Source organism: Aquila chrysaetos, chromosome 10 (genome assembly GCF_900496995.4).
Source record: "Aquila chrysaetos chrysaetos chromosome 10, bAquChr1.4, whole genome shotgun sequence".
In the NCBI taxonomy this organism is placed as follows: Eukaryota; Metazoa; Chordata; class Aves; order Accipitriformes; family Accipitridae; genus Aquila; species Aquila chrysaetos.
In genome coordinates, this window is record NC_044013.1 from 42,560,551 (window position 1) to 42,577,333 (window position 16,783).

At 43.4% G+C, this 16,783-nt stretch overlaps 1 protein-coding gene across 6 annotated transcripts in view; it reads left to right on the forward strand.

Moving 5' to 3' along the window:
- The window catches only part of KSR1 (kinase suppressor of ras 1), a 76,298-nt gene that overhangs the window by 28,780 nt on the left and 30,735 nt on the right, over nt 1-16,783 (forward strand). For 5 of the 6 annotated variants that reach the window (XM_030028184.2, XM_030028189.2, XM_030028188.2 and 2 more), the window contains exon 2: nt 9,789-9,929. In XM_030028184.2, the coding sequence (XP_029884044.1) occupies nt 9,789-9,929 (141 nt within the window). Of the gene's footprint in view, nt 1-9,788; nt 9,930-13,207; nt 13,572-16,783 lie in introns of those variants that run through there. The other variant, XM_030028190.2, reaches the window with a different exon arrangement.

A 16,783-nucleotide genomic window follows, 5' to 3' on the forward strand; every position in this document is an offset into this window, starting at 1 on the left:
GCAAAACCAAAAGTCCTTAAGTCAGCCCAGACACCCAGGTTTTGCAGAAGCAGCAGGCTGTCAGTTGTTTCTGTGTGGACACTGCTGCAAGTAAGGCTGGCATCGAAACTCCACGCATAGAACCTCAGCTGATGTGAGCTAGCACAGCTACCTCACTGTGCATGGTGCAACCTGCAGAGTGGTACCCCCAGAGTGCAGCTGTCAGTTAGAGTGCTTGTTCCCATCCATGTCCTCGTCCTGATTTCCTCTGCTTTTGAGAAGCTCCATCGCAGTCAATGCTGCCACGATCTAGTGGTTAGATCTGAGGACTGAAAGTTAGGTCTTCCGTGACCTGTTTTAAGAATTGCTCTTCACTTTGTGCAAATTATTTTTAATCCTTCTTCCTCTTTCTTATTTTTAATAAGGTGTTACTGCATGGGGTCTTGTGAGTATGTTAATGTTTGTAAGTTGTTTTTGGCATTCAAAGCAGTGACACTGTTCTACAAGCTGTCTTTTTCAAAGGGGACTGTGCCTGTGGTCCAGCATAGCAGTAATCTACATACCTGGTGCCTTTGATTGCACTTGTGTAGTCAATGGAGAGGTGGATAGGAAACAGACCCAAGGAAGTGAGTACTCTGGCTACCATTTTAGCAGAGCTAGAACAAGAAGCCAGGCCTCACATCTTGGACAGGAGTCCTGCTCACTCTGCCACGCTTCCTTGCTGAATGAGTCAGCTGGTCTCAAGTAAGAGAATGTGAATTTCACAGACTGCAAGTCAGTGTGTGACATGTATGTGAGCTCCTTTTCTCGGATACCATCTCAAATAAACAAATTAATCTGCTACCAGTTATTTCTTTGTAATGTTTTATCTGCTAGCTTGGCCTTACTCATATATGGCTGGTGAAGATAAATGTCAAAATATCATCCTTTAGTGGATTCAGTTCTGTTGGTTTTGAGGGCAAAGCCATGTGGGTGAGAAATAGTGACCTCATTTTTTAGGATACAAATAATTTCTTGAATCTTTTTTTGCATCTTTTCTTCTTATTTTGGGTTGTGCATTTTGCTCCTGTGCTCTTGTGCTTGCCTTGAAAAGAGCTGTTTGAATTCCATGCTGAATTCAAGGTAGCTTTGAAGTCTGTGAGTTTCTAAGACTCTCCAGCTGAATCCTGCATCATCTGAGTGTTCCTAATAAAATCACAGATGGGAAGGATGGTTTTCTGTGTGGTCGAACGAAATGTTCTATGAACAGGTTTGGATGAGTTTTCACTACAAAATGAGCATATGTCATGTTAAAAGGGTACAGACCCACTCCCTCCATTTCACCAGGCAGATTTGGTTTTAAACCAGTCAAAAACAGGCATTGGTTTAGTTCTCCCTATACCGGAAAGGGAACAGTCCACATTGTTAGAATCTATCTTTATACCTATATGCACAAGAAGCTCTGTGTTCTCTGAAGACAGAGGGGAAATGAGAATTTCTGAGACTTCAGTTGCTGCTTGGTGATGCTATGATCGGATGACGATAACAATTCAGATAGCTGGGGGCATTCAAATGAGTCAGCTGCTTAAAGCTTAAGTTCACAAAAGGAACAGCTCAGTGTTGGGTTGTGTGGTGTACAGGAGTTGCAAAGACAGTTGATTTGTTCTTAGTTGAGGGGCACTGCAGACCGTTACTTTGAATCAGAACAGTTCAGGATGGTTGGCTGAACGGCAGTGAACAGTGGGCCTCGCAGGCATGCATGAAGTGGCTTGCCCTGTGTCTGCAGATCCCTGGCAGAGCAGAGACTAGAAGCTGTCTTGTGATCCTCCATCCATCTGCTCCTGGCTCTGTGCACAGTCTGCAGGACAGACCAGGAAAACATCAGCACTATTTCTGTGTAATGATTCTTCAGCCTTATTCTTGTCTCCTCTGGTTGGGCACTTCGTCCTGGTGTATTTCTTTGGGTCTCCTCTGGTTCAGGCTCTACAGCACTCTGATCACAAACTGTGATTGCCTTGATTACTGTGTACCAGGGAAGGTTCTGCTCTGGACACAGCATTGCTGCATTTCAGTCTTAACCGGAGAAACCAACCAGCACTTCTACTACTTTGGTGTTTGCTACTTTGCACCAATTTGGTATTCCTGCCCTGTTACAGTGGTATCCAGGTGACTTATTAGCTCTGGTGTGATCATCTTTCCAAAACCTGTGGAAGAAGGTCTGCACTTATGGCCTTTTCAAAGATGGGAATCTGAGGCAGAGCGGATGATGACAACCATATCTCAGAAGTGCTGAACAGTTAGCCTCATTGCTGGGCTCTACTTATGAGCAAGCTGCTGTGCATGCCTTGCCTCGGCGAGGTCAGGAAGGTGGTGTTTCGGTGTGCTGGCCATCTGCACGGGGGCTTTCTGAGCTCTTGTTCAGATCACAGGCTCTTCCCCAGCTCTCAGCTTTCATACCTCAAAGCAAGCAGCCTTGCATACAGAATAGCTTGCACTGTAAAAATGAAATACTAGTTCTTTCCTTTGGATGGATCAACTCAGTTGCACCTTTTTTCTTTTTTAACTCAGATGACTTTGAAAAAAGTGTCCTGAGGTACACTCACACTGCTGCTGGTCTCCAAATGGTTGTTGAGATCTTTATCAGTTTCTCACATGGTTGCTGAGCATGACTTCAGAGACAAATTTGGCAAGTCAGATTCTGACCTTTTTATGTTCTCTTCAGTGCTCAGGTTGCTCAAGATTTTTTTTGCCTGACGGTAGGGTTTGTCTATATAATGGCACTGGGGGAGATAGATGAGAGTCAGCTAAAGGTGTGAAGTGAATCTACTCTCACTGGATGCCTTAAAATGACTCATCTTACTTTCCCTAGTGTCCCATGCAGATAAACTCTTGAGTTCAGAAGTTTTGTCTTCTGTTTCTGGAGGTAGAAATGCAGAACCTCCCTCAGTGTATGAGATACTGATCCAGCTAGTGCAGTGTCCTGCTACAGCAGTAGCTATTGTCTGATGCTTCAGAGAGCGCACCCTTGCCCTCTGGGTCCTGTTCTTGGCAGGAGGTTAATAGAGGAGTTCCTTCCTGATTAATTCCTGTCTGAAGGAAGATAGATTATTAGCATTTCTCTTAGCCACATGTAAGAGCTGGGTCATACATTGATCTGATCCTTTGAAAACTTCAGCCACCAGCTTGTTAAATTGCAAGGCAGTAAGTGGTGGTAGGCTTGGAGGTATTGGTGTAAGCTCATATTTATCGTCTTTTCAAGTGCTGCCAGACTCCATGAGATTTCAGCTCCTGGGACGGGAGAAATATGGTCTGCTTTTGAACATGTGCTCGATTTGTTGGTTAAATAATGAAAATTGTTTGGTTTGGGTATTGCAAAAACCCCTCTTCTAAACATTGCATATGTTTCAAGTCATCAAGAAAAGTTGTAGGCATCAGTGAGCAGAACATTGTAAGTTTTGTGAAAGTGTGAAAACATGGCATTTAGTTGTGAAATGTATGACTGAATCAAGCTTGGTCTCAAACTGTTGATACTCTGAAGAAATCTTGGCTGGCACTTCGGTATAGCAGAGTCCCTCTGGCTGTCCCTAACTTGTTTAATGTATAAATTCCATCCTGTGCCTCAGTTTCCCTTTTTTTGTGAATTGAAAATAACTATCCTTGCTGCATTTATAGGGTATTTCAAGATAGATGGATTAAAAGCATGAGAATAAGCTAGGGAAGATTTCAGAAAAATGCAAACTCTTCTATCCTCTGCTCCTTTCTCCCTGTTTATTTGGATCAATTGCACTGAATTAAAACTGATTAGTTTTTGGCCAAGCGCAAAAGCTGCAATACGTTTAATGTGCTTGCCTTTTAATGACTTCTGGAATAAGATGCCATTTCTCTAAACATGAATAAAATGTAATTGACAAGAAACTGAGAGATGGTTGACCCCCAAATGCATGGAACTTAATTTCTCTTGTTAGGGACCATAACTATTAACATTCTCTGACAAATTAAGTTAGAATGTGATTTCTGATCAATTAACCAGAGGTCAGAAATATTTGGGCTGCAGTTTGAATACTGAATTCTTCCAACTCATCCTTGCAATATCTCCTTGCTTGCCAAGGACTCCTGAATTTTGCACCCTTATGTCAGTGAACTAGTTTTACAGATGCCATTGCTTTCTTGTGCCATGTCTGCAGAAGTGCAACTGAAAAACTTGTGGGTGTTTGGTTGTTGTTCATCATCATTTAAACTCCCAACTGTTGGCTTGAGGTCATGGATATGGGCAACCTTGTATCTCAGAAGATCTACTGTTTATTTTGTATAAATAAATAAAAAAGAACAAGCTTGGCAGTTTTTTCCTAAACATCTTGGGCCTGATTCTCACATATGCTGTAAAGGGATATTAATTTTAAAAGAGCTGTAAGGAGGAGATAAATGTGCATCCAGGAGCATACCTTGCAGCATGTGCAGCTCTTGGAGCAAATGAGAACTGGGTGTCCTGGCCATCAGCTACACCAGACAGAGAGAAGGAGGGCTCTACTGGAGCACACCCTGTAAACAGCGATTTACTCCAGCTGCTCCATATCCTGTCTCTGTTCTTGTTCTTTCCCATCTCTGTGGGTTTAAGGCAGTTGGAGTATCGCTGCTTCTGTTGTGGGGTTTGCCATTTGTGATGAGTGGGATGTGCCGTTTGGCAAGCAGGCGGTGAATAGCTTACTATTGGCTTTATCTTTCTGTCTAGTTTGTGGTTGGAGACCTGCATGTTGTTTGTGGGTTTTTATGTGCGTCACTGAACCCAGAAGTTTTATTATATTCTCAGAAAAGGGTTTTGCAACAGCTCAGCTATTAAAGCCAAACCATGTAGTTTAGTTAAAAGTCTGCACAGGAAATAACAAAATGAAATTCATCCTGGGGGAGAAGCATAGTGCATGTAGGGTGGGAAGAGAATGCAAATATACTATTTATAGGACTAGGAGAAAACAAATTTGGACTTGAAGAGTAAAGGCGAAGGAGTTATCATGGGAAAACTAGACTTGGCCATCTAAGATACTCAGATCTGTGCTGTCAGACTGTTTTTCCATTTTTGAGAATTATATTTTTGTTATATTCCAATGAAGAAAAAGTTTGACATTGAAATGTGTGCTGCATAGAGTACCTTCCAGCAGTATCCTTTTAGGAGTTTATGCTATAGATGAGACTTGTCAAGTGAAAAATCCATATTTTTTTCAGCAGTACAAAAAATAGTTGAAGACAGTGCCTGCTCCAAGGAGTTTATGCAGTACAAGCAGGCAGAGCCACATGCAGGATGAAAGAGGAGACAGATTATTTAATTTGCTCACTGTCAGACAGCAGGTCAGTGGCAGAGCTAGGAGTGGAGTCCAGCTCCCTTGAGCCAAGGTCCGTTCTCTCACTCATTAAATGTGATGCTTGTGGTGTTACACTGAAATTGGTGAGGAGAACTTCTGTGGGGAATGGAAGAATAGTGATTGTACCTCAAGAATATCCTTCCTCAAAGCAGCATTTTCTTGCCACTGTCAGTGCTTGCAGTTCCCCACTTTATACTGGGTCATGTGCTACTTTTAAGGTATTTGCATATAATTAGTGTTACATATAACTAAGCGTGAAGCTCTAGCTTTAGAGAGTGTGCTGATATCTCATCCTTCTTCCAGGAAAATAAATCTTGCCTGATGGGAGGTCCTACAGTAAAATAACAGATTACAATCAGACTGAGGAGCTGAGCTGCTACTTTTATACATAGGCCTGTCACGGCTGGCTGTACCAGTTTCAAAATCACTGTGCAATCTTGCTTCTTTCCCTAGGTGCTCAGCAACCTTGAGGTATGCCCAGGAATGGGGAAGGGGTGAGGTCACCCGGAGGGAAGAAGCAGTAACATACCACAGTACCCTGGGAATTCTACATACTGCGGCTTACAAATGCGCAGTTGACTTGTTTGCCTTTGGCTGGATTTTGTGGTTGCAGTTTGTAAATCAAAGTGCATATCGTCATTGAACCTTGCTTGGAATGGCCTCCAGAAAAAGAGAAGGCTTGGGTGATTTCTGTCTTCCTTCTCCTTTCCATGACAGATCTATTGCACAGCTGGGAAGCTGTTTTTCATTTATGTAGGCTGACTTCTGGCATATTGGGGGCTATTGAGTAGTCCTCAAACTTCCTGCAACCTCTTCTTTCTGCCTCTTATGAGGGGACCTTCCCCCTCTATTCATACCAGTTCTTCATTGCTCCTATTGCCTCCATTCCCAATTTGTGTTCTTGGTTAACCTCAGTTCTAGCCTGTGTGTTGCCAAGATCCCCTCTTCTTTGAGAAGTAAGGCAAATGTGCTCCCCCTTATCCTGTCAGGGCTTTGACTATCCTGTTCCTGTCTTTACCTGCAGCAAAGTCCCTCTTTCCCATTCTAATCTCTTCCTCCCTTATGTCTTTTGAGGGAAAAAGTCAGGATGCAAACGTGATACATTTGGAGGCAATACGAACAGAACCAAGTATCTTGAGTGGAATGAAACCCTAATGATGAGAATGTAGGTCTTTTCTGTTAAAAAAGGAGTTTTAGGACAGATAGGCAAAAGTCACAGTCGAGATCCATGATAGCATTCAATTTAAACTGTGGAGCAATTGCTTTAACTGTAGGAGACAGTATTTCCAGCTCATCCCCTTAATATGGGAGTTACCCCGTAGCTGTGCACAGACTCACTTGCAATGGCTAGGTAGATCTGCAGAGTCACACTGCATCTAATGTGGGCCAGCTGGCCAAGCCATGAGGTGGGGAAAAAACACAATGAGAAGCAGAAAAAATTTAAACCAAGCACTTAGCAGGAAAATACTTGGAACAGCATCTCCAAGCTCATTTCTGACCTGACTATGAACGGGAGAGCTTGCTGGATAGGCTGTTATGGGAAAATACGTATGACAGTGAGAAAGCAGAAGGTCATGACTAAGCCAGCCAATGACATCATATGTGCCCCTTGCCTGCACTGCGTTAACTCTGAAGGAACAGAGCACGCGTACTCCAGAGACATCTTAATTTAGGGGTGTGTACAACTGAAGGTGCAACTGTGTAGGAGAGTACAGCTGACAGCAAGTTTAAGAGTACGAGCACCGGCAGAACAAGCTGCAGCAGTGTTTAAAAGTCACATAGTCACACCAGCATATGGCACTATGCTGAGGGAGTGAGCTGACTTGTGTCTCATTGGCACAGAGCGCAGGCACAGGCACGTGGCTGTCAGTGGTGCCCAGGCCTCTGCTGAGCCCATCACCAGCCCCTTCGGAGCCCAGCTGGCTTCGGCAGAACTGCGGCTGCCTGCAGGGGCCTGTCCTGCTCTGCTCTGCAGCGTGGGGTCTGACTAGAGAAAGCAGACAAAGGGTGGAAAAAAGGAAGTACTATCACCCCCTTTTTATAAAAAGAGGTACTGAGACTGAGAACGATTGAGTGGGATTTCCAAGGTAATTTCTTTCAGGTCTTATGCTCCAAAGCCATGTTAGGAAGTTACGGTTAAAAGGTTCCTCTGGTTTCAGCTGGGTGGTCAGACTGTAAATGCAAAGGGATGGCTGAGTCTTCCAGACCATGGCAGTCCTTCTATTGCACAACTGCCTCTCCTAAGAGTGGCGCTGCTTTGCATTTCTGTATTCATTGCATGAAGAGTTTGAATGACTTTTGTATTAACCCGCTTTTTGATAAATCTCAAACTTCGTGGCACTGCTGTCTGAATTCAGAAGTGAGTGGGCAGAGACAAACTTGTTATACCTGATAGTTGTGAGGAGTCAAAATTGCTCATAAAACAAAGCCCTCAGCTAACTTTACAGGAAAGCACAAGCTAGAAATGCCTTATCAAAGCTGCTGGCCTACTTTGTTACACAGAACTAGTGGTTCTGCTGCTAGAATGCAGCCAACCTCCAAGGAACATCCAGTGTAGTGTTTTGGTTGGGGGCTGCTGCTGCCGCTTGGCTTCCACTGGCTTCAGCTGCAGCTACAGTGCAAGTGATCTATATGCTGCTTCTATTCACATGGAAATAGCTTAGTTTTGAAGTTACAGCCCCAAACAGTCAGCTGGATGTGCTGGACTCCAACATGGAGGTGGGGTCACTTCAGTCAAATGTTGCTGCAATCTGTTGTCATGCCAAGGATGGCCTTCAGGGCTTTTCCTACTCTTGACTACCAGTCTTTGGCCATATGCAAAAACTGAGGCCCACAATGGCTTGAGTCCCAAGAAATTGTGGCCATAGCTAGAAACATGGTCTCATCAGCCATTTTTTAAAGAATAGCGTTAGCAGTGTAATAACATAGCAGCATGTAGTTCCCCTGTGCAAGTACAGGTCCTCCTGCTCAGTGCTAGTTTATGGTTAACTGTGTTTCTGTTATTATGCATGTTCTGTTGTTATCCCCTGCAGAGCCTTGCTAATTTAACAGGGTTGTGTGTAAGAGCACACGGATCAACCTCATGTTTATACGTTTGCAGGACTGGGTCACAGTAAACAAGATGAGAAGGAGAAAGAATTTCCCTCCTTCAACAAAACCAGCGATTCCCATATACTGCCAAGGAAGAATTTGCATTTGTTCTAGGACAGTTACTATGAAGTAGTAGCTTTCGCAAACTGATAAGCAGGCCAAAAGCATTATGCTCCCTATGGTGGTCATTCAGTTGAGATCAAATACATTATCTATTTTTCCCTATAATATCTGACATATCCTTTATCTGGGGAAGGAGGAGATGATCTAATTCTTTTTCCCATGTATAACACAGATTGTGCATACAAGTCATGTATAGCATCATTCAGATACATAGACCAAAAATATTTTGAGCAGAAACTTAAGAGGAGAGATACAACAGTGGTCAAAAGAATCCACGTTTGTTTTTTCCTTTACATTTGTAGTCTGATCTTGTCGCAAATGCTAAAATTTGTTAACTACGAACATGTTTTGGTTTATAAATCACGGATCAACTAACTTGCTTTGAGGCATTGTTTTGTTAGGAAGGTTTTGAAGCTCAAGTCTGCCCCACGGGAATGTGTGACATAGTGAGAAATCTTTTGAGAATATTTTCTTTTTGATAAGCAAACATAAGGCACAAATAATATTCCTTCTTGTCATTTTATTTTTCTGTGCCTAAAGTGACGGTTCCTGTGTAGTGCATTTGGCATGAGATGGTCAGGTGATAAAAGCTTTGGGATAAAGCTTTAGAATAGAAGATGTACGATGATCATCTAGTCCAGCTGCCTGAATTTTTGTTCTTTTAAGATCATTGTTTTTAATGTTGATTTTGTGATAGAAATGCCCATCAGATAATGGGCCTCAGAGTCTTTGGGTACTCTGGCTATTCCTGCCTCACTGATCTTCCAGCCCAAATGAAAGCCAGCTGTAAGAGAACATAACAAACATACAGGACCAATGGATGAATGGGCACGTAGTCCTGCAGGTTAGACTGGCAATACCTACAGCATCCAGAATGAGGTTGTATGTACATGTGCAGTGCCTTTAAACTGAATGTAATTAATTGTTTCAAATGGTTTGGACGCCCTTTTGTATTTTGGCACGACACCCAGCCTCTGCACAGAACTTTTGTTGATATGGGTTTAGAGAAGAGCCCTGCATGGATGGGCCCTGCAAGGTCCTGTCTTCTGCTGAAATGTTGAAGAGTAAAGATGCTCGGTGTGAGGGAAATGCTTCCCTGTATGAATTTCCCTGAGTGCTTGTAAGAGTGTGTCATTTTTATATCCTGAAAGAGCCCCACTCACAAACCAGCATCCCCTTTGACTAGGTACTGTACAAACATTGCCCAGGGAGATGACAACATATCCCAAGGAACTTAACTGTTTACTTTCTGGATCCCAACAGGTGAAACTGATTGACTACATCCACAGACAACGGCAGTGTAAGCTGAGTGTGCCCCTGAATGACAGGACAGCAGAGCTCAACAGCTACCCAAGATTCAATGACTGGTTAGACATTGTCAATGTGAGGAAAGAAGTTGTACAGGTAAGGGGAAGACAACCCTCAGCACAGAACCTTCCCGCCTTTTCAAGACATTCCCAGCTGCCTGCTGGGTTTAAGTTAGTTTCCTGAACTTACTTTCTGGCAAGGTGGGAGTGTGTGGGTACACAGAGGGACCTCTGGTGGAAAGCATGCTTCCTCTCTCCCAGAAGCAGTGATCACCCAGCGGGAGTGCTGAAACACTCCCTTCACTTTGTCTTCCTCCCAGAGTTAGTAGGGACCTTCTCATAATAGTGTTTGAAGCAACACCTCACACCTGTTGCTCAGTATGAGACAAAGGTCCTGCATTACCAGGACCTCCTTTCCTTCTGCCTGCTAGGCCTGAGAATGACACCATAACTTAATCACTTACTACCTTTTAGATAATAGTACTGTACCATACTATATTCTGTGTCCAGTACTAGCCAAAAAAGGACCAAGAGTTACAATTTTGTGCGCTGACATATCCAACAGGTGGACAAAAATGCTGAGTTGTTATAGCCTATTTATTTCTAAAAGCGTACATGCCACAATTATAAATCAGTAAAGATCCAAAAATAGCCAATAGCACTGTCCCTCTCTAAATTTAGACCAGCAAAAGAGGTCAGAGTTTACAAGTTTGTCCCAGACTGATGGTTTTGAAACTGTATAGCCTCACACAGCACTCAGACTACAAAATCAAGAGAACTGCAAACCAGTAATGGGCAAGGGGATTTTGATCTGGATTTTGACTGGGTGGGAGTCTTTGCTCAGAAACAAGAAAGGTTTTTTCATTTTATATACACACCCCCCCCCACCATGAGTAAAGTCTCTGGTTCAAACTGATACCAAAGAGCATTGCATCAGTGTAAAAGAATGGAATGAATAACTCTCCTGTGGTGGTCTTTGTGGTGGCCGGCATCAGCTGTTCATGCTCACAGACCATGGCTCCTTCTGATCTTTACAGTTTAATTCTTAACATGCAAATCACTGGAAGCCTCTTTACTGCACAGAATAATCTGACACTTCTGCTGGAATCAGAAATGGCCAGATAAGCCAAAGCCCCCAGCTCCTGTCTCTGACACTTTTTGCGGGGGGGGGGAGAGGAGCCTGAAATCCCAGCCGCATTGTGGGAACTCCAGGACTGCAGGGCACTGACATCGGATTATTCCCTTGGGTCTGGACTGTGCATGGCTTCCCCATGCTGTTCTGTACTGGGGACACTTCAGTTCAGTGTAACGTTAATGGCAATATAAGTAGAGCTCAGTCCACTGATGGCTAAACAAAGCAGAAAAGGCCTTTTCTATTCTTTTTCCCATTTTTGGCTCTGCAGGCCAGATCACAGTGTTCTCATTCAGTTTCCTTTGATCCTTACACAAGCAAAAATTTTCTTTGACTTCAGCAGGAATCTGCCTGAGTGAAAAATTCAGCAAATTTTCATGGAAGTTATTCCAGCTTGGTCCTGATGTAACTAAGCAGACTCTGGTGATATAGGATGAGTTCAGGACCGAGTTGTTCCTTTTATTTACTACTATTTATTTTGAATGTGGTGCTGGATATTGCCTTCCACCCCAGAAAGGTTTTGGGTAGCACAGCTAAAGGTGCAGCAGTGACAATGAGAGAACAGAAAAGCAGCCTGTTGCTGTGGCCAAACTGCCAGGCTCCCAACTATTGTTGGTTTCTAAGGTTACTGGAATTGCCTGAGCCTAAAAGAATGTCTTTGTAGCTCTTTTTTGAATCCTTTGTGATGCCTGCAGAACTGGGGGAAGGGAAGAGGTGAAGAAAAGGGGTGGAGGAAGGGGGGCAGGAGGTGGACAGTTCAAATCTGCCACAGCCTGCTAATTAAGGGAGCAAACAGGGTTGACTCTGCCCTTCCATATATGTGGTCACTAAAAAGGGTGAATAAATTTGGTTTCTGTTTACGACAGGAAGAGAACATTTTCCAGCTGTTTATTATTTTTATTCGTGCTCGCTTGCTACCCCCTCCCAAGCAATGACCAGTGTAATAAACTATGTTTCTTCTGTTCTCTGGGACAGAAATATGAGGTGTACAAAGCATTTAAATTCCTCTGTGATTCCAAATGTATGGTTATTTTTTAAAAGTTCTGCATCCATTTAATGCAGCTGCAGACAGCTTCTGTAGCATTTATATTAGCTGGACAGGAGAAATGCAACATCCATTGGGTCATTAAAATTATTTTTGAGTAGGCATGCTGGAACAGGCTGTAATCTGGGGGAAATGGAAATAGCTGGGCTAATAAACTAATTGCTTTGTTCTTGCAGTGATTTTTTTTTTTTGGTCCTGTTATTTCACTGCTTAGAAAATAGCAGTGCAGCCACTGTTGGTGTTTGTGGCATGGACATCAGCAGACAGTGCAGGGGAGACGTTTGTGATGAGTTGTCTTTCAGAAATGTTACAGGTATCATGGGATCATTCCTGCTGTTGCTTAGATTTCATACAGCATGTGAACTGCATTTCAGCTGAATGCTTTCAAAATGGAAATCACTGACAGACGGAGTTTTAATAGGTTAGTTATTAAGAAATATATAATGTTTTCGCTTAGCTTTTATGCACACTGCCTGTGACATGACTGGGGAGAGAGGTGGTTAGGGAGCCTTTAAAGACAAGGCTGCGTAGGTCAGACAATGAAAATGGGAACACTCGAGTCCCATACCTGGTTCTGTGGCTGGTGTACAAGATACACTGGGGAATTACTTCCCATCTCTAAGATACTGTTAGCTCACTGTAAAACTGAAATAGTCATACTGGGTTTCCTTCTTAATGCTTCCAAAAAGTGCTACAGAGAGAACCAAAACCCCACAAATGTTGTAATAGTGTATTCATGTTAGGCACATAGCCCTCTTAGGCTCTGAAACTAGTTGGAGAAGTTGCCAAGTACCTGTAGAGTCTGGGAGAATAGCTGCAACAGAGCCGTTCCCTGGCCACCTTTGAGATCTAAATAGAAACAGCAGGTACAATGTAGGAGGTGCGTGCAGGTGGAGGGCTCTCCTGTGGCCCACTGCTTGTCAGGGACAAATTAGGAGAAAGGCCTGAGTTCATGTTTTTTTGCTTTTTTAAATGGTTCTGATTCCCTTTGCATTTCTAGTGTTGCTGGAGGGAGTATTTCAAGATTGTGCTAATCTGTGACATAACACCTTTGAAAAACAGCCTCATTGCAAGCAGTTTTTTAGCTCAGTGGTTAGAAAAACAATGCTCTTTTTCTCTCTCTCTCTTCCCCTCCCCTATCTCCCCCCTCCCAGTCCTCTCCCAAATAAAGCTGCCATGCAGGGAAGCACAGAAGCTCCCAGGCTCTCCTGTCATAAATAGAGCACCAGCTCTAATTTAGAATATCTGCTGACTCCTCTAGTCCAGAGTAAAGACTATTTTTGCTCAGTGACTTGCTCTAGACATTGTGAAGCTTGAAAGCTCTTGCTGTTATAATTGCTGTCTTGTTGTTGGGCTCCTTTCTTTCTTTGAAAACCTATATTTAAAACAAGAATAATGACTGCTCGTAAAATCTTTTAGTTCTGGAAGAGATTATAGTAATAACAATGCACTGTTTATGGCATTGGGCAACAGCTAAAACTCCTGTGAACATGGATAACAGTCAGCCGGTCATGCTGCGTAGAGTGAAAGGGCTGTTGTGTGCGGACCTAGCAGACTTGGAGGTAGGTGGTGAATACAAGCTTCGAGTTTGTGATCATGTTTGCTCTCTGAATACACAATTCTGAGGGGTGAGGAAACTTTGAACACCCACCCCAACTTGTGCTATTTCTGTTTCTTTGTTGTTGTTCCTCTAATCAGTTGCCAGACAGATTTTTATCATAGAAGATGGTGGCTAGTGTGGAGCAGGTTCTGCTCTGGGGCTGGGTTAATATTGCTCTGTAACTTTCTTTCAAAGTATTTTTCTAGGAAATGCTGGAATCCTTGTTTTTGGCTAGGACTCCCAGAGATTGATTAGCACTGTGTACGTGTAGTTAAATACCAAAAATGGTGCGTAAATGGTTAAATATGGTGGATGGAAACTGGGAAAAGAGATACAACTGAGAACACTACAAAAGACAGTACAAGGAACCATACAGACAGAAGATACATTTAAGCTATGTAGTAGTCTCCAGTGGGTAAAAGTTGCTCTGAAAATGGACCTAGAAAAATATACTGATCTGTATTGTCTTGCTCCCCTTGAGAGTTGGAGTCAAAAATTGAGAGGGGAGTGGGAGGGAAGGAGGATGTGAACATAGCGCTGTCCCCACTCTTGGGCTGATAGAAGAAGTGTCTTGCAGAGCTACTTACTGGGTTCTGGGCTTGGGGCATGTCTACCAAAAAAGAGATTAAAAAAATCTCTATTGGCTTATTTTCTTTAGCACAGAAAAAAATGCTCTCTGCCTTTACTGTTGTTCTTCCCAGAAACGTAACTATTATATTTGTTCCCACATACAACTTGTTACCATCTTAAAAAGTAACTTAAGAACATAGTTACCTCCTTATCATCTTCTGAAACATATCTGAACCAGCCCTGCTCACCATGTAGCAGGGGTTCCAGTCAATCAAGTTTGGAAAGCTGTTTTTAGAGTAGATAACTGTCATGCACAGGGAGGGGCAAATCCTGCCGTAGTGATTGCTGGACATAAGCAGAACTTTGCCACTAGGGAGACTATGTGGGAGCAGGTGAAACAGTGCTGTGGCTGGGTCTGGTTTATGGCTGTTCCATTTGGGGAAATGTATTTGACTCCTAATGTATATGTATTTTTTGTAATACGTCCTGTTTGCTTGTGAAACTTGTCTCGTTCCCCATTTAGCATTTATGCCAAAGACCTACTGCCTTGTAAGTAGTCAAGAGTGGTTCCTGAGCAAGCCAGGGGCAGCGCTTGGCTCACTGGGGAGCAGAACAGGAAAGGGTCATGCCTTGAGTAGGAATTGTCTGCTAAGAGTCTCCTGCTGCCCATAGGGTTGATACTATGAGATTGATACTTTGAGACCATGGCAGATGGTTATACTTGCATGGACTGTGATCTAGCTTGTAGCAGATCGTGCTGATCGATTGTTGGAGGAAGAGTGTGGGGTTTATGTGTGTGCATCCTTACTTTGGTTGGGGGAATAGAAGAGGCAGATCTGCCTAAGCCTATCAGGTTTCCACAGCTGTATCCTCTCATCTTTTTCTATCAGCATATCTGCATGAACAGACTGTGAGGACTTTAGTTGTTTGTTGGGGATTTCCATGGGTCTGGCAGCAGAAGCTCTGACTGGACTGCCAGATAGCAGAGACCCTGAATGTGCTAATTGTGTGTAGGCAAATTAACTGTGTCCTGCAGGCTTCCTGGATCTAAAAGTCCATCCCTATGGTCCAGCTGAAGGCCCCTCCCCAGTGTAAACAGCTCTTGGAAAATACTCTCCACTACTGTCAGGGTTCCCTTCCCCTGCCAAGGGGTCCAGGTGCCCCTTGCAGCCTTGTCCCGCTGTGAATCGTTCATGGCTTGAGGTCAGCAAGAGGCTCACGCTACCCCTCAGGATCTGCAGTGAAACACTGCAACTGCTACATCTGTCTTCCCACAGAAAAGTAGTGACAGCAGCTATCCTGTCCACAAAGAGCAAACTGAATGGGAATGCCCTGAGACTGTCAGCTCCCCTCCACCCTACCTGTTGTGTGAGAGGTGAAACAGTGAAGAGGGAGATGTTATGTGAAACCATTGCCTGTGTATACTCACAGCTTAATGCAAGCTAGAAATTCCTGTGAGAGGCTTTCCAGAATGCCCATACAATCTCCAGAAATGTAATAATACAACGATTTTTCAGTACCTTCTTCACTGGACACCAGGAAACCAGAGCAAAATAACAACTAGCAGGCACAAGATGTTCTTAAGAGCATCCTTACATGCTTTGCTTAGAGCTATCAGTGGGAATTTAAGCACCTTATGTAATGGGCTTTCTCTTCTAGCATCTGGTGCTTTACGGGAGGATGATTGGTGAGGGAATGTATTGATTTAAGAGGAGGCATTTGGGGCCTTGACAACTGTCCGGCTTTATAGGAAGAGCCATGTCTACTAGGTCGAGGAGCAGGTCAGACTAATTTTGCAGAGTGCTAGCAGCAGCATTAGCTCCGTAGGCTTATCTGCAGGGAGGAATCTTTACCAAAAATAACCCATCCGCTGTGTTAGATACCAGCATTTTTGCCATGTTTCAGGGATTTAAGTTGGACACCAGACAAGATTAAAGACCTTCTTACACTACTGTGAACTCTTCACCCTGACTAATTGAGACTAACCTTTGGATGGCTTCTTGGATACACTGTGATTTACTTTTCTCTCTTTTAAACATGCGTACCATGAAGTGCACAGTCTGTATGTCTGAGAAGCAGGAGGGCTTTGTAGAAAAGTCCTCTTACCTGTTGTATAGAGGAACGATTTCCCGGTTTGAGTTTTTTAGCATCACTTCTGCTGAGCAATGTGTGGTGAGTATGGCTTTAGATTTTGCTGGCAGTTTTGAGGTGCTAAAAGATTGATAGCAGGTTCTGTCCCCCCCTGCTTGCTTGCCTTTTTTTCTTTTTTTTTTTAATCTGACCTTATTATTAGAGTAGTATCTGAATATCTTGCAGCTTACTCTGTCATTCTGTAGTCAAGGCAAGGTGTGCCCAGGGAGATGGTACTTAGCTTGGCCCTAATGCAAGCCTTTAAGCTGCATTTTTTTTTAAAGCTGTATTTTTTTAAAGCCACAGCACCCATGAAGAAACAGATAAAGAGAGGTCTGTTGAACCCACATTTCTCACATTCAGTGCTGAAGATTGGGAGTAACCCCTTTGCAAGGGCCCAGAATTGCACTTGCACTGAGGGGGTTGGAGTCCACCGCATGCTCCTCTGAGATGGACACTGTCAGGGTGCTTCAC